The sequence below is a fragment of the Panulirus ornatus genome, chromosome 45 (assembly GCF_036320965.1).
Source record: "Panulirus ornatus isolate Po-2019 chromosome 45, ASM3632096v1, whole genome shotgun sequence".
NCBI lineage: Eukaryota > Metazoa > Arthropoda > Malacostraca > Decapoda > Palinuridae > Panulirus > Panulirus ornatus.
The window spans coordinates 4983913-5002896 of record NC_092268.1 but is presented as its reverse complement, the minus strand read 5'-3'; the positions used below and the strand labels follow the sequence as shown (position 1 = coordinate 5002896).

At 40.3% G+C, this 18984-nt stretch overlaps 1 protein-coding gene across 16 annotated transcripts in view; it reads right to left on the bottom strand.

Annotated features, from left to right (window-relative positions):
- Positions 1–18984, bottom strand: part of cher (filamin protein cher) — a 223044-nt gene that overhangs the window by 16515 nt on the left and 187545 nt on the right. For 11 of the 16 annotated variants that reach the window (XR_011715851.1, XM_071688052.1, XM_071688055.1 and 8 more), the window contains 9 exons: positions 13573–13705; positions 12951–13091; positions 12349–12495; positions 8802–9140; positions 6786–6916; positions 6424–6555; positions 6160–6273; positions 4848–5141; positions 4194–4413 (listed from right to left, as the gene is read on the bottom strand). Coding sequence is in view for 15 of the 16 variants with exons in the window: in XM_071688052.1 (XP_071544153.1) it covers positions 4194–4413; positions 4848–5141; positions 6160–6273; positions 6424–6555; positions 6786–6916; positions 8802–9140; positions 12349–12495; positions 12951–13091; positions 13573–13705 (1651 nt within the window). In the remaining variant the exon portion in view is untranslated. The remainder of the gene's footprint in view (positions 1–4193; positions 4414–4847; positions 5142–6159; positions 6274–6423; positions 6556–6785; positions 6917–8801; positions 9141–12348; positions 12496–12950; positions 13092–13572; positions 13706–18984) is intronic. The other 5 variants (XM_071688056.1, XM_071688045.1, XM_071688046.1 and 2 more) reach the window with 1 other exon arrangement.

Below are 18984 nucleotides of genomic sequence, written 5' to 3'. Positions count from 1 at the left end.
CACTATTCACTTCAGGCATTTAAAAAAAAGGAAAAAAAACGAGAAACTCGTTTAAATTTAAACCACCTTCTCCTCCCTCCCTCTGCACCAATACTCCTCACTTGGCGTTGGGCCTTATCTAAATACTCACGTTTCCGACCCTCTTGGTATTAATTAAAACCATATTACCACATCTTCCTCAAACCACTTCCTTCAAACAAACAAAAAAGGCATTATTTCTAACTACCGCGTTTCTGCACACTCGACAATGTCACTTTAAACTTAAAATAAATTGCATTAATCTTCGTCTAGCATTAGTATCACACGCCATACCCTCCACCATTGGCTTAGCTAAAAATATTCCCAGCGTTTATTTAAATAAGCTCAGTAGCTAAACATTCCCAGCGTTTATTTAAATAAGCTCATTAGCTAAAAATTCCCAGCGTTTATTTGAATAAGCTCATTAGCTAAAAATTCCCAGCGTTTATTTGAATAAGCTCATTAACTAAAAATTTCCAGCGTTTATTTGCTCACTAGTGCACTAGTTCATCCTGCTATCACTTTTAACGTGACTTTATCTCATCACACTTACGTCAAATCTAGTTCCCGCCAACTTGGCTGACATAAAACTTTCCACAAAATGTTTCTTTTATCTTTTTTTCCCCTTTTTTGGCTCCGGGAAGTTTATCAGCTTAACCTAACCGTTTGATCTTAAGCTGAACAAATGCCCTTCTGGCACACACAACCCTCACGTAGTTCCTATAAATAACGTACACTGAAGGAGCGACGGGGGGGGGGGGAATATATAGCTACAAATGTTTAGGTCGATGGGAGAGAGAGAGAGAGAGAGAGAGAGAGAGAGAGAGAGAGAGAGAGAGAGAGAGAGAGAGAGAGGTTAGGCTTCGTCGTGGGTAAACCATTTACCTTCGAAGTCACCATGAACGAACGGGCGTCTCCAACATCACTTGGCTTCCCTGATGCCATTTCCCCACCCCTTCCCTCCTCCCTCCCCATCCGTCACAACCACCTTGTTACCAACCCCCCCCCCCGCCCGTGTTACGGAGACACCCACCACCCCCCTCCCCCATTGTGACCTTGGGCTGATATGGTTTGGTAACAGGTCACTACGTCACAATCACATCGTAACGGTTCTCGTCTGTCTCGTTACGACGTTGTTCATAAGCAACACACCCATGACCACCACGTCGTTACAGCTTTCGTAACGTCTGGTTTACTCTTCACAAGTCGTTACAACTCTCGTTACGTCTACACCACGGCGCTGTTAAAACAACCCATCCCTCACAACCATGTCGCCACGAACCCACTTCCCAGATTCAATCCCGTCACACACGGGTCGTGACGACCCTCGTAACACTGGTCACGACGCTGATACGGTAAGGGGCACACCCCCCTCCCCATCACCTGTGGCGTCACAATCGTTACCAAGCGTCACATTGCCATCCTGCATCGATCATCATGATCACCCTAGCCAGCAGACCTAACCATGTCCTTGCTCTACACCCGTATCATTACCCTTGTCACCAAGAGAGTGTCTTTGGGAGCGACAAATTTAACCCTGTCGTAGACGTTGAACGCTAACATTAACATCGCAACTATTTATAATGCAGTCAGGTGAGGGCGTGGTGGTGAGGGCGTGGTAAGGTTGGTGGGCACGTGCCTTGTTACGCCCCTGCCCACTGTGGTGCATCCAAGTATTTCTGTCCCCTTGGGGTGGGTGACATCTTTGTTGGGGGGGAGGAGGTATTTCATCGCCTCCCCACCTGCTCCCACTGGGTGGCAGGTCTTAACGCTCCTCCCTATACATCTATGCCAACTTTCCCTCCCTCCATGTCCTGTAAATCACAGCTACAATATGTTACTGTCTTCCCTCAGTTTCGCCTCCTTTACTCGTGTTACAATTTCCTCGTTATTTCAGTTTCGTGTCCTCATCTCTCTTGTCAGTTTACGGCAGCACTCTCCTCCTAGCCTGACTTCTCTAAGTTTCCTGGAGACAATTTTATTTTTGGCATGCGTCTATGTCAACTTCCTTAAACCTCACATCCGTACAACACAGTCAAGACAACTTTACCATCAAACATACCCATCTGTACCTTCAGAGACAGTGACCTCTCCTTTAACACACTCCTTAAAGCGCCCAGGATCTTAGCCCCCTGACCCACAATATGACACATTTCAGCTCCCTTAGTTCCATCTACAGCCATGTCCACTTCCTGGTATCTACACCCATTTCCTCCAAGTTCTTTCAATTCAAACTCACACTCCAACTAACAAGTCTCTCCCATAATAACCTAAAATCCTTACTTTTAATCACATTTACTCTTCAACCGTTTCCTTTCACAACCTCAAAAACTATCTTCTGCAGTTTCTCATTACAATCAGCCACCAACACAGTGTCATCAGCAAACAATAACAGACTTACCAGCCTAAACATACTGCAGACCTAACAATCTCTCCAAGAGCTGTGCATTTACCTCATCCATTAACAAATTAAACAGTGATGGTGACATTGCACCAAAACCACATCTTTACCTGGAACCACTTACCTTCCTTTTGTCCTACTCATACACATGCCTTACCCTCTTCATAAACTCCTCACCTCCTCCAAGAGTTTTACTCACATTATATTCGTAACATCTTCCTTAAAGCAACTATCAATTTCATCATGCACTTCCTCCAGATCCATAGATACCACATATAAATCCTTCTGTTAATTCAAACATTTCTCACACAAAGTTTTCAAATAAAACATCTGAATCATCCACATATCCTCAATCATTTGAACCCTAACTCTTCCTCTCCAACCTAATAATGGTCTGTGAATGCCACCACTCTCTCAGTCACCTCTACTCAATACAACTTACCATGCATACTCAAACTTATTGTCCCCTTATTGTGGTGTGAGGTGGTTTGATCGAGTAAGTAACGTAAGGGTAAGAGAGATGTGTGGAAATAAAAAGAGCGTGGTTGAGAGAGCAGAAGAGGGTGTTTTAAAATGGTTTGGGCACATGGAGAGAATGAGTGAGGAAAGATTGACCAAGAGGATATATGTGTCGGAGGTGGAGGGAACGAGGAGAAGAGGGAGACCAAATTGGAGGTGGAAAGATGGAGTGAAAAAGATTTTGTGTGATCGGGGCCTGAACATGCAGGAGGGTGAAAGGAGGGCAAGGAATAGAGTGAATTGGAGCGATGTGGTATACAGGGGTTGACGTGCTGTCAGTGGATTGAATCAAGGCATGTGAAGCGTCCGGGGTAAACCATGGAAAGCTGTGTAGGTATGTATATTTGTGTGTGTGGACGTGTGTATGTACATGTGTATGGGGGGGGTTGGGCCATTTCTTTCGTCTGTTTCCTTCCGCTACCTCGCAAACGCGGGAGACAGCGACAAAGTAAAAAAAAAAAAAAAAAAAAAAAAAACCTTTATACAATGGCTACCTATACATATACAGACAGATCAATATGTAGATCAACACTAGTAATGTTTACTTGGAAATCTATAACCATTTTCACCTCTGCATGCCTGGGTGGTGAACCCAGGCCACAAGAATGGCAGCACACCACTATGTAGGTTTAATGGCTATGCTACTGTTCAGCCGTTCTTGTGGCCCAGGTTCCCACAGGTCAAAACTGTTTACATATTTGTATGCATTATATCTATACTCAGTATCTCCATGAATTTTTGGTGGATTAAACCAGGGTAAATGAAACAGCTGAGGGAACCCACAGAAAGGTCTGTAGGACCTGATTGTGGATAGGGAGGTGTAGTTTCATTGCACTACAAATAACAGTGAGACACTGGAAGTGAATGAATGAGGCATTTTCTTCATCTGTTCCTGGTGCTAAAGTGGGAAATAGCAAACAAGTATGAAAAAGAAAACAATAATGAACGACACAAAAGGAAAATAATTACCACACCTATACAACACTCCTACCTCTTGAAATACACATTTTGTAATCTTCACTATTCGAGGTTTGAACCACAGATGGGGACAAGGTTATGCCCATGTTAATGTTACAGCAAGAATGAATTGTCGCGAATTCAAATACATAAGACAAAACTATCCAAAAAGAGATGTATGAAGAAATTAGGTTTTTGCGCCACTGAATTCAACTAGTTAACCTGCTTCTCCATTCCAAGATGATGCACAGGTCCAAATTATGAGGTACAAGTGGGAAAAGAGAACTACTATACTCACCAGGTTCTGATACAACATAAGAAACGTAGCATGAGCCATCTTTGCGGTCCTTAAAATCAATCTCTGCTTTGCTGGGGCCTTCAACAGAGATGGCTAAAGAACCAGCACCAGCTTCCCGAGTCCACACATTGAATTCATTGGGCATGTTCTGTTCACCTCGTTCTAAGCCTGGACCACCAGCATGCACACGATGAGCACCACCATCCTTCAAGGGACCAACCTGTTGGCCAAAAGAGTAAATGAGGTTATTTTGAGAATAAATTGAAATATGTGTATATAAAATACAGAAGCAAGTGATAATGCTTTGGAAAATGAGCCTCCAATTGTACACTACCTTTAGAAATCAAGAGGCAGGAATTGAATAATGAACTGGAGTGATGCAGAGTATAAGGAGTGAGGAGCTGTCAATAGGCTGAACAAGGGCATATGAAATGATCCGAGTAAACCATGGAATAGTATATGGGGCCTGGCTCTGGATGGAAATCTCGGGTTTCATCATATCATATTTCATATTTCATCATATCATTTCATCATATCTAAGGATTGGAAGTATGGAATGAAGCTATTTGTTTTGTTCCTAATGCTACCTCGCTAAAGCAGCATAGGCAGTTAGAAATGAAATATAGAAAACAATGTTCTGTGTGCACTACTCACCGTGAACTGGAAGGGAGATCCTGGGATGTGCATTTCCTGGTACTTGACAGACACAGTGTGGACTCCCAGCTCCTTAGGCACGAAATTGACACCATACAGGCCATCTTCAACTTCACCAATTTCAGCAGCTTCAGTAACACCACCAGGTGAGGTCACAGTTGCTCCCAGATCGAATGGAGAAATGCCAGGAAGTTTGAAGGTGAGACGGCATTGAGATCCAACCTCAGTGAGCGGAACAGCATCTCTCTGACGCTTGATACGTTCTGTCTGCCTATTTGTACCTTCACCTGTCACCTGAAAAAACAATGTTTATAACCTGATGAAATAATTCTTAAAAGGTTAAATATGTGAGGACGATGTAATGGATGCAACACTTACATTTTCTTAACATCATACTTTCCATTCTGTTGTACATTTATCTTGAAATATTCCAAAGCTCCAGCAAACAATTACCATATACATAAACTTTTATCTAAAGTAAGATCTTGATGGTTTACAACCAAAGAGGGGAGATCAGAGATGCATGTATAAACGAGTAAAAAGTCAGTCATACATGGTAAAGGTTCACACATTTGGCTTAAGCTTTAACAGGCCCTATAATAAAAACACCTTTACATTATTAATCTTGAGAATAAAGTAACAAATTAATGCAGATTAATGAAATGGCATATTTTACACTCCTCTGTGGAAAAGAACTACTCATAAACTTGAATGAATCCGTCCTCTGTTTCCTTCAGCAGTATAATGAAACCAACATGCTTAAGACTGACAGACTGGTTCACACACATGCTGGGTATAAAATGCCCCACTAATGGTTCCGAATGACAAAAGTACATGCTGGGTATAAAATACCCCACTAATGGTTCCGAATGACAGAGTACATAAGATCTGTAATTCATACTACAAGATTTTTCTTAGCCCAGTTAGTAATGCCAAGACAGTGATATTCTTGACATTATTCATTTATATCCAAGCCCAATAAAAAAAGTGCTGATTTCTAAGCTCTTTCTCAAGGCATGATTTGTTCAAGGTTAATCACAAACTGGTGCAAAGAGTTCCATTCATTGTTCTAAGACCATTATCCAAATAAGAATTGTTGTTCAAAATACAAGAAACGTTCCATCTTATGCATAAAGATACTCTACTTAAAGAATTTCTTTTTATGAATCCATAACCTTTACAACATACAGTATGTTTCATTTGTCACTCAAAATGTATCATATTGCTGAACAAAGAAGTGAAACCAGCCCTAGTCGTAGCAAAGGATCTCGGTTAACCACAGTCATGAATGGTAAAAGGAGAACCTGTTTACCTTAGCAGTGAAGGGAGAGCCAGGTACATGGTTATCAGCAAACTTGAGATTGATGATGTAATACCCAGGCTCAGTGGGTTTGTAGCCAATGGTCAGCGTACCATCTTCATTATCCTAAAAAGAAAGTAAAATACCAATGTATATGTGAAACAAGCTTTATACACATTCTGAACACAGTAGAGTTCACATCTATCACATTCAACTTCATGAAGCAAGCTTTCTACACATCTATCATATACGTCTTCACATTACTTTTCACCTCACCTTGCACTGAATTTCTGCTTTCGATGGGCCTTCAACAGATAGGGAGAGACCGCCATAACCAGCCTCACGAGTGTCAATGGTAAATTGATTCTCCTGGTGGGTCACGGCTTCTGTAAGGGCTTTTCCAGTAATCTGCAGAGATGTGTATAAAACATTTTGTGAATACCAGTACACATCAGAATTGTGAGCTCTGTCATTACATATTGTTAATGAAAATATCCACAGACTTCGAACAGATTCTCATCAAGCATACTTTACTTCTCTAAGAAGGCCTCTCTCATAAAGGAATTATTCGATGCAATACCACAAATGCCGAAGCTAAATGAAAAGATAACAGATCAAAAGAATCATTTGTGACCTACCTTGACCTTAGAAGCATCGCCAACCTCCTTTTCACCAACTGTGATCTTGAACGGAGAATTAGCAATGTGTGTGCCCATACGCTTAACAGACACCAAATGCTCACCAACCTCACGGGGCGTGAAGGAAATGCCTGAAAAGAAAAACAGCTCATGAAGTAAAAGCTGCAGCAGTATTTGAACAAGGTGTTTCCTTTAAAATTATGTCCGAGAAATACTTGCAGAATGTGAATGAATTATATGTAGCTTATATGGATCTGGAAAGTGATGTACAGTACACATAGAATATAGATCTTGCAAAAGGTACTATGAATATAAGGTATATTGTAAGTTACTAAATGTGGTGATGAGCTTTTACTGGAAGTTGAGCAAATAAAAAGGAGAGGAGGGTGAATAATTCCAAGTGACTGTGGGTCTGTTTAAGTTATAGGGTAAAACAGGGAAATAGGATATTTGGTGCATTAAGGGGCATGTAAAAGGAAAGGTCCATTAGGGCAAAGATGGCTCCATTATCAGCTTTATACTGATTGAAGTCTTGACTCCTGAATGCAAAAGAAAGATAAAAGAATGGACATGAAAATGAAATGCCTGAGGAAAATGTGGTAAGACAAAGTTGATCATTTAAGGAATGACAGTGGGAGAGGTGTTAGTAAGAATACCTTGATCAAAATGGTCAAAAATGTGTGATAAGGCTCAGGGATGTGAAGAGGACGAGCAAAGAACAATAAGAAGTAATGTGTGTAGGTGCAGGGGAGACCTGGGAGATGATTGGATGGAGTGAAGGAAGCTTTGAGCTATTAAGTGCGAACAACTAGGAGCATGCATGGGATAGAACTGACTGGATTAATTTTTGTAAATGCCTAAAATAATCAAAGAATTTAGATCAGATACTAGAAAATAGAAACCTTTGGAGTCCTCACAACAGAGGAAAAATGATGAAAACATAATCACCATACAAGTTTCTCAAGTGGCACTGGATTGACTAGGTCTTCCAAATGGATGGTAATGTCACAATTAAAGGTCATAAATGGATGTGGAATACAGGGGGCCTAGGGAGGAATGCGAGCAAACACTCTTTCAGTAACAACATACTGGTGAATGTGGAAGAGTTGAAAGATGAAGTGGTAAACACAAAGCATCTAAAATTCTTAACTCCATGATACAAATTTGAGGATAAGAAAAGGTGTACCAAAAGTGCGCAGCTCCCTTTCCAAATACAGTCAATTGTAAACAGGTAAATTTACTCTCTCTCTCACACACACACATAGGACATGGGGAAAAAACTGGGGTTGCAGGCTGTCATAAGAAGACAACTTTAATGAACAAATAATTATCTCTTGGGTAGGGAACAAGGGATGCATGTCACGAGATAATTTTCCAAACTCAGCAAAAGTAACGAGCTGTGTCCTACAGGGCTTTGTTCTAGGGATAAAGTCATTCAATATGTATGCAAATGAATTGAAAGAGGGATTTTCACCACACCTAAACATGTTTACAGAGGAAGCTTAACTTACAAAGGAAATATAGAGCTTTCAAAACTATTAAAAAACCAAAACAGAAGCTGGACATCCTCCAGCACTCGTTACATTTATGGATAATGAAATTCAATTAAAAGTACTGAAGATGGGAAAGTGAAAAGAGATCCAATTTTGATTATCAGCTTACAAAAGCTGGGGATATTCATTCATTCATAACTACCCCAAAACTAATATCTATGAACGAGACCTGATGTTACCTAGGACCTCTTATTACAGGTTCTTACAGCCAAAGGCTGCATGCACTACTTCCAGTAGCAGGGAGATATGGGCTCCTATGTAGTGATAAGATGTTTGACAAGACTGCATTTCCAATGATACAACACTCTGAGGTGTCTTTTTATTCATGGTGCAACCTCTTGCAGGCAGAGACAATAACACCTACTGAATGTACTTTCATTTATGTACATGTCAAAACTACTGTTGGCAATATTGTAAATATATGTGTGAAAAATAGGAAACATACAAAACAATTCTAACTTACCAAGGTGTCCATTAGGGAGCTTCTTGAGGAAGCATGGTTCTTCAAGTCCAGATGGAGCCTGGATGGATGCATTGAGGCTCTTTATGTCAGAATCAGCAACCTTGCCGGGAAGGCTCACCTCAGACTGGGAGCCTACGCTGATCTGATTCCTCTTACGGCCCTCACCAGTGATCTTGACTGAATATGGGGATCCCTTGATGTGCTTATCAGCAAACTTTACAGATACCTTGTACTCTCCAGGTGCAGTGGGCAGGTAAGACACAGACACAGTGCCATCCTTGTTGTCATGACAGGAGATCTCGGCCTTGCTAGATCCCTCCACCGCCAGTGACAGGCCACCTGTATACCAATACACAAGATGCACACATGCATACCATTAGCAATATAATTCGAGATCGGCCACACATTGAATCCTGTTAACTAAATCATTTGGATATCCAAAACTATTTACTTTTTCAATCAAAATATTGAGTTTCATTATTCTTGTTCAGTTCTCTAAGTCTTAACAGTAAAGTCTATGTAAACTTTGAGACTTCTAACATAAATCAAAATGCTTTCAAGATGATATGACCAGTCAGAAATATGGGTTAATTTCTACTAAATTAATATGAGTAAGGAGGAACTGTTAATGAATGTTATATTCTGTTATCACATAAAACCGCAAAGCATTACCACATAATATTAGGCAGTTATCTTGTACCTTCATTATTCATTTTTGGTAATATTGAATTCTATGGGTTATGTTCATCTAAGAGTCTGCAGTTTTTAAAAGAACAATAACTATACTAATATCTATTAAACTGGAAAATCTGGACAAGAGCTCCATTACGTAAAATGATCCAGGAAAAAAGCATCATCAACATTCCCGAAGCAGAGCCAAACAAATCCTCAGGCAGTGACTACAGCTGTGCTCAAGTTGGCTATCTCAAAGGTCCTTACTAACTGCTTTGACTTGGGAAATATGCTAATAATGTTGTTTAACATGCACCTTAATGTTTGTGTGTAAAAACTTATCACTGCTGCCATTTCTCAACAATTTACATACAAGCATGAAACACTAAGAGGAACTGACGGTGCTATATACTGGCCAAAGATATTCAAGAAATTATCTTGTAGAAAAGTGGATTTTAAAAAACATTTGAGGTAAAAGACAAGGAAAAACGTAAATATAAAGTAAAATCTCACAAGTTCTTAAAGTACTTTCAGTTGTCAAAATTCTATAGCATACCGCTGAAAGATGGCACCAATGACAAACTATCTTAAAAAAGATTATAAAATAATATATAATAAAAAATTGTGACACTACTACAGTTGAAGTCAGAATACTGAATTTCAAAAATCCAAATGGTCCAAGAATCCATACAGTTTTTGATTTAGAGATAGTCATTCTCATAATCACACAAAATGCTATATCATCATCAAACTGCATCAGGATGTTCCTGAACTACAAACCAGTTGAAGAGCATTGCAGAAATTCAGCAATTTATATCAAGAGGCAATATTTTACCAACTAAAATTTCTGCACTAACAGTGAAACAAGCAGGGTATGACCAAGTATATACCACTACACACGGCAAGGTTAGTAAAGCCTGACTGAGTGTTGTATCAGTGGCTCATGTTTACTACTGGTTTCCTTTTGTTTGAGAAGGCCAGACACCTTAACCCCTCAGAAGTATCTATGTAATTTTCAAGGGTCCACACACTGCTTGTTTCCTTGGTGTTCAGATTTTTGACCTTTGGTTGTATATGATTTTTAATATAGATATTTGTCAAGAAGGACTACAGTACTACTTGCATTCCATTTCAACCCTCATAACCAAAACAATGCTGGAGATGTATTTTCCTAGCAGCAAATAAAACACTGCATTAATGCATGCAATGAAAGAGAGTGGAGCCTACGCTCCAAAAACTACAAGACTGCAAGCATGAGCTATACAATTCTATCTTCCCTGTGACACCTCACTTGAATCTTTGTCATCATTTTATGATTATCAAATGAATGATTAAATGACAAACCATAAATCTATAATTTTCCAAGCAATGCAAAAGAGTAAGGTCTTCAACCTCCTTTACCTTCCTAAAATTCAGGTTTTGTGAGATGTTCAACTTAGCTGTCCAAGGGAAGGCAGTTTCCCAACTGTATCATAAGAAGTGGTCAATCAGTTGTGTAAAATATTCAATAGAATCTATATTTGTGAAGCATCCAAATCATAAAAGTAAATGGATACTATTAAAAGACCAAATATACTTACTCTAAAATACTAGAATAATACAAAAGATAAACTGCTAACTTAAAAGTAAAGCTCATATGAAGGAAAGAAAAGGAAAAGCTGGTACAATAAAAAGATAAAGCCTTACAGAAAAGTGAGCAAGTTCCGACAAGATAAAACAAATTTAGATTTAACGACAAAATTTAAAAACCTGTATGCAGACCTTCATTTATTCCCACTTGTGGCTTGAAAATAAGACAACGGTGATGTGTCTCCCTTCACACGTCATTTAAAGTTAAAAATAACATACCATACTATTTTGTAAAAAGAAAGCTTCTATTAATCAAAAAAGGTGGAGACATTCTTTGCTCTCATCTCAAATTGAGTACGTATAGTAATTAATATGTGATAACTACTATTAATACCGTTTGAAACATATTACAGTCAATGAAGTTAACTAGGTTATGTCAGTGTGTAATTCTGAATATATGAAACAATGATGCATATTACTGTAACAGGTCAAAGTAATTTGCTTTTACTACATTTCATAAGCAAAATGTTCCTTGAAATGTCTAGTCATGAGAAATGGATGGAGCCACACACACTTTCACTGAATGCAAGAGCTGTGGCAAAGGTTCACATGCATGTTCATAGTTACAAAAATGCCAGTTTAACATTCCACGAGTTATACTGGAGTTAAAAGGATCTGGATATATACTGGCATAATCTACGAGGTTTTATTACCCCATGGAAGCCACATTTTTATCATTTACTTTTCAAACCAATAATTTCAAGGCACTAAATTTGGTCTCTTCATTAAATTAATATCTTAGAATATTCTTTAAAGTATGGTATGCTGCAAACAAAACTTCAGGTATTGAGAAGAGTATGTGCATAATGTTTTACTATACTTCTAAGGCTTGAAAACTATGAATGGTGAATAAACTGCTAAAGAGATAATTCATGCCTGGCAGTCTACTTCTGATCCACCTTTTACAAGTCATATACATTAGTTAATCAGGAAGGCTTCAGCAAATGCCATTTTAAGATAACTGCAAAAAAGGGGCATTGACTGGTACGCAAGAGCAGCAGCAATACACTCTCGGTGAACGTTCAGGGACTTGGTGAGGTTGTACCTTCAAGAGGGCATGGCTGGGTGCCTGAAGATACCAAATGTCTTTTACAGAATAAAGAGAAAGCAGATGAAGGTCTTAAGTGGAGAATCCAGGACTCATGTTGGTGTGTCTTTTAACACCCATTACCAAGTACCGCCATCAGGTAGGTGACCTCACACCAAAGGATGTAGGAGAGAAGAAGAAACCAGATAAAGACCCTACCACGTAGTGTGGAGCTACCTGCACCAGCATCCTTGGTAGAGATGGTAAAGTTGCATGGTTCGCCAGTGATTCCATGTACTAGGCCACTACCATAGGCCGTCACATACCCAGAGGTAATGGAGTCCACATGGAATTTGAAGGGTGATCCTTAGGAGAAAAGAAGAATATTAATGTGAATTTCTCAAGAAAACAATGCTGGGTTTAAGAAAAATATTATCAAGAAAAATTTAATGTGGCTAAAACTCCCTCAGACTTCTACTTCCCCATTCTCTATCTTTTTACCAATTCCATTTACTTTTGTGCCTTAATCTCTTGCTGTTGTATCACATCAACCTCTTTCATAAGATGGCATTACCCACCCCTGTCATTTAGCCTGTTAAAATAATTACACTAAATAACATGGTAGTCAGTTCTGACAAAACTGTAAATCACAATTTTCCTCAGGCATGAAATGTAAAGTCAAGTTTAGTAAGGGGAGCATTAATGAGATAAAGTTTTTTCTTTACATAAAGATGGTGGATGAACAAGCTAATATCTTGACAAGAGAATTAAGAATATGACACAAGACGATGACAAAAAAAGATGACAAAAAAGATTCCAACCCTGCACGTGTTCCGAGTTGTACTTGACATGCAGTTCGTGAAGGCCTTCCTCACGTGGTGAGTAGCGCACAGACACAGTGCCATCACGGTTGTCCTCAATCACCGGAAGATCCAATACTCCAGACGGCATCCTGACCTCAGCTGAAAAAAAAGGAAAAAAATTATTTCAACCATATCCTTACAAGAACATAGTTAAGCCCATCACCTGCATTCTGATGGTTGCTCACCACCATGGTTTCTTCATTAATCTTTATTGCCGAGTCATAAATAATGTTTTTGCCATGCAATGCCATCAACTTTCTCATTCTCTTCAGACTCTATTACCCAAGACAAAACTTATTTTTTCCTTCTTTTTTGCATCTTTCTTCACATCAGACTTCCAATGCAGTAATTCTCTCTCTCTCTCTCTCTCATTTGCCCAAGTTGATGTCTTTTCTGTCTGTATCACATACATGCAGGTTAATGGCATTCAGTCTACAGAAACCAAACTCACACCACGTCACATAAAACACGTATTCAACTCGACTCTCCATACTTGACCATTGATTTTCCTATGGCGAGTTTCACAAGTAGGCACTGGCTAATGACAAAATCTTTGAACACCTCTCTTTCGTTGTCTTACCTGTAACGTGACCCCCAGTAGTGGGAAGCGGGATATTATGTAGTTCAACTGGGCGGTAGTCGCTGGAGCTGGGAGAAGACTGGAGACCGTTGACTTTGGTCTGCGTCTGGCGGTACTCCTCCTCGGACTGTGCCTGTTGAGAAAAACCAGATGTTAAAGAAATCACAATTTCTTAAAAAGGAAAACTTATAGGGTTTTGTGCATAATGAAAATCTATTTTGGTAAAAAGTGAATCTGAAGATTCTGGAAGCTTATAATTAGTTCTTTCAAACTTACAGTTGACAAGCTTTTAAGGTTCTAATGCAAAGGAGGCATAAAAGGACAGGAATAAGTTGAAACTCTTTTGCCATGGCCATACCGTTGATGAGAGCTCCCGCAATGGACATTAGATAGATAAATAGTTATAGATAGATTAGACTTAAGATGTGGTACTAAAAGATTACTAAAAGATTTGTAAGGGATCATCCTTTGTACATAACAGAATTTTGAATTATTTTTCGTCACCATTATTTCAGACTCAAATAAAGCTTAATTGTCTTTTCCTCCTTGCTAAATGTATGATGCTATATTGCTTTCATGGAGACATGCTACTCAAGGCTGTTAATTACTCATATTTGCTAACAAATCAAACAAAAAATAATTTTAGTCATTGGAGCAATCATAGTAATTCTGGCTTTACATTCATTCAAATCATTCATCAATTGTCTTCGCGAAATGGGTTTGTTTTGAGAAACATATCTCATGTTCTAAATGTAAAAAAAAAATTTATGATATACATTTACTATCAAACAACTCACAAAACCTGGGAGAGTCAGAGTCTGTGTTGAAGTCCTTTCTACAGAATATGATAAACTTGTAAATATCACATATACCAAAAGAATTAAACATGAAACAAATTTGCTAGTACAACATATAAGCTAAAGTGTTATACATTTAAGAGACTAAAAAAAATACAGTGACTAAAACCTGCACTGTAGAACTACAGAATGATTCATACATGTGAGGCAGCTGAATCATACAATGGTTTTTTTTTTTGTTTTTTTTCATGTGGACTTCCAAATGGGGTGTTCACTTTCATGTCCCAGGCTTATTTGGCCAGAGGAGCAAGGGCGGGACTGTCGCCCCACCATGGGGACCTCACCAAGCTGCGCGTGAGAGAGAGAGAGAGAGAGAGAGAGAGAGAGAGAGAGAGAGAGAGAGAGAGAGAGAGAGAGAGAGAGAAAATGTGTGAAACTCTCACATGGTTAACTGCGCCTGCTGCCCCACACACACACACACAAACACGCAACCTTCAGTGACCTTACTCTCACCACATCCAGCCTCTCTCTCTCTCTCTCTCTCTCTCTCTCTCTCTCTCTCTCTCTCTGTCTCTCTCTCTCTCTCTGTCTCTCTCTCTGACACGAGCGGTTGAACCACATTTAAAGGGGCTAAGCGATCATCAACCTCCACCATGAGGGCAATGTGCAACATTTTGCTCGCCACATCTGATATGCTCTACCAAGTGTAGGATAAACACTTTCAATGTTCTGCGTCTGGCAAACATGATGCCCGCCGTCTCTCTCTCTCTCTCTCTCTCTCTCTCTCTCTCTCTCTCTCTCTCTCTCTCTCTCTCTCTCTCTCTCTCTCTCCACAGAGGTGCTTAAACGATTCGTTTGCTTTAGTATACGACCGAAAGCAGACACACTCACACATCCACCTGGTTTAAGCTACTGTATCTGACATCCTACAACCATAGAAGGTTATCAAACGGGTTAACATACGTTTTATTACAAGAAACGACAACAGATAACACACAGACACACACACAGAGTCTGTGTGTAGGAGAAGGCAGGATCAATTGACTGGGCGAGCCAGGAATTCAAGGGCAGTGCTCATGTACCAGGGGCGGTCGTGGAGGGGACTCCACGCCATCTACGCTGGCTCCACGCCCGCGCACGCCTCCACACGCCCTCCGGCATATACTTAATACCATCTCTACCCCTTACGTCACACTGATGTGGCCAATAGCATGCTACTCCACATGACCAGAGCAAGAGCTAAACCAACAAAGGTGTTATTCTATGTTAAGCGAATCTTCAGGCGATCCTACAATGCTCTCTCGATACATATTTCAGGTACATAATATACTACAAACTAGACCATCTCGATACATATTTCAGGTACATAATATACTACAAACTAGACCATCTCGATACATATTACAGGTACATAATATACAACAAACTAGACCATCTCGATACATGTTACAGGTACATAATATACTACAAACTAAGCACCAGTGAGAGAGAGTAAACCTATTCCTGTCTCGGACGTAAACTCCTGTTCATTGGTGAATCATATCTTGGTTACATATCCGTGTTGCCGAAAACCCGACGAGACAACTTTGTCGCTATTTAACCGACAGTCATCTTGTGAGAAAGGCGCTAAAACGTGGTTTGTCGCTATTTTACCGACAGTCATCTTGTGTGAAAGGCGCTAAAACGTGTAGTTTACGATCGCAATTTTTCATACCTGAGGATTCTAACTGTATCTTCGACCCGTCCCTCAGTAAGACCACACACACACACACACACACACGTCTTGCTACATATGTAGGGTCGCCCGGGGTGGGCCAAGGTGGCCTGTATAATGATACCATTGTGGCCCGGGGTGGGCCAAGGTGGCCTGTATAATGATACCATTGTGGCCCAGGTTATCATCCACCGCCAAAATGGCCACCAACACTGATAAACTTATCATCTCTCAATCCACGATATATATATATATATATATATATATATATATATATATATATATATATATATATATATATGTGTGTGTGTGTGTGTGTGGTGGGTTGGGCCAGTCTTTCGTGTTTCCTTGCGCTACCTCGCTAACGCAGGAGACAGCGACAAAGTATAATAAATAGATAAATAATATATATATATATATATATATATATATATATATATATATATATATATATATATATATATATACATATATATATATATTTATTATTTGTTATATATATATATACCAAAGTCTACCTTATTTTTTATTAAAAAACCACTTGTGGAATGTCACTTTTTTCTTAAGTTCCAGATACACTTATGGTTACATACAAAGCTTCTTTGTTAATCCAGACAGTCCTTCATCTGCATATCTCGCCTGACCCGCTATGACGTAAATGATCCTCGTCTAATTATGCCACGCAGCCGTGTTAATTACCAAAGCTCCCCCCCCAAACCCCCTCCCGTTTTCTAATGTAAATGACTCACGTGACGAAAACGCCCCCCCCCCCCCCAGGTGGTTAAGTTTATTATTGCTCCAGGGAGAATCCTATGCTAATTAGCGGGTCTGGCTAACAACGTAGTAACGACCCCGAAACCTGGCTTGGCCATATTAGGCGATTCTTAAATCTACGCGACCGAGATGTGATTACGACACATCCGGAATGTGTGTGTGTGTGTGTGTGTGTGTGTGTCTGGTGACGTCAGGTAGCGACTCTGTGGGCGTTGTCAAAATAAAAACATGTCCTCGCCCTAGCTATGACCATCTGTAGGTGGTGATATCAAGGTTGTGTGTGTGTGTGTGTGTGTGTACAATACAAACCGTCATGTCCGGAGACTTTCCCCCAAACATCGTAACTTTTGGGGGGGGGGGAAACAGGCATGTCCTCACACCCCTCCTCCCCACAATATCCACCCCCCCCCCATTACCACACCCAGAGAGAGAGAGAGAGAGAGAGAGAGAGAGAGAGAGAGAGAGAGAGAGAGAGAGAGAGAGAGAGAGAGAGAGAGAGAGGGTGATCGCACCTCGTAATATGGTGGCCAGTTATAGTACGTGTAGGAGTATTCCCAGGGCTTGAAGGGGAAGGAGACGGTCCTCGGCTCCGGCTGGATGAACGTGACCCTCCTGCTGTAGGTCTGGCCGCGGCGCCCCCGCCGCCCGCGGGCATCGGCGTCGCCACATCCCAGGTGGCTCCAGCAAGAGTGGCGGCTGTAGTTCCTGGGCTGGCCGCCAGGGTGCTCCACCGCGCTGCTCATGTTCACCATTGTTTACCTCTCGTCTTACGGGATAGCTATACTGTACACACAAACACAGTTCGTATCCCCTTATACCCACACGGTGTAAGGCCACTAATCCCTGAGTGTCCACTTTATCAGTTATTTTCCTCTTTTATCTTATGGCAGATCCGTTATCAGTAAACGATGGTGATTAAATAGAGCCAGACAGATTAAATGGCCAGGCCCAGCTAACACGCCATCACCACACGGCAATACACCTCTCTCAATACTGGTACAAAACAATAAATGATTTATCAATTCCATGGAATTTTAAAGAATAAATGAGTTGGTCTTTCTTCTGGGAAATTGGACGCGACCTACGTCACACAACTGCAGACAATGGCATATAATAATCTCGTATATATATCCCACACGACCTCCCAGTACATAACTCCAATATATATATATATATATATATATATATATATATATATATATATATATATATATATATATATATATATATATCTTTTTTCTGAAACTTTACTGATAACACAAACATAAGTTTTTCTTTCTAATAAAACGCGTATTGTCTCGCCTCACAGATTAAAAAAAAATAAATCAATTCACACGACCATAAATGATAAATATAATTATCTTCAGTGGTAAGATGGGGAGCAGAGGGGAGTGTGTGCCCCCCCACACACACACATCCCCCCCAGCTGGTAGACACTGCCAGAGACAGACGCTACGTCGCCCCAGCTGGCGTACAGGAAATGAGGTATTGCCCCAGTCCCCTCCTTGCCCTTCACCCTCCCTCCCATCTCTAATGAAATTGCCCACCACAAAAAAAGGGTTTCCCCCCCCCCCACACACACACACACAGCTGGTCAACCGTGGTGATATGAAGGACATGTTCTAGTCATGTCCTAATGATTTGATCTATCAATAATCGAAGGATCGAGACAATACTACCCAGTGAAGAATTATATATATATATATATATATATATATATATATATATATATATATATATATATATATATATATATATATATTCCTATGAGTCCACGGGGGAAAATGAATCAGGATAAGTTCCCAAGTGCACTTTCGTGTCATAATCACATCATCATCAGGGGAGACACAAGAGAGAAATATAACAGTCAGAAAACTCCACTGGTATATCGTAACTGAGACATCTCAACTCGGTTGTAACCAGATAAAAAGGACCAGAACACGACGGTACGACACTTTTGGGCGTGTACGACGGTACGACCCGGGTATTACCAGCGGGCACCCCACATATTAACCCATAATACGGGTAAATTGAGCCCCCCTCCCCCCCCTCCACCACCAACCAGCCATCACCCCCCAGAATGTAGAGGGGGGTAGGGGGGTAGGGGGGTAGGGGGTAGGGGGTAGG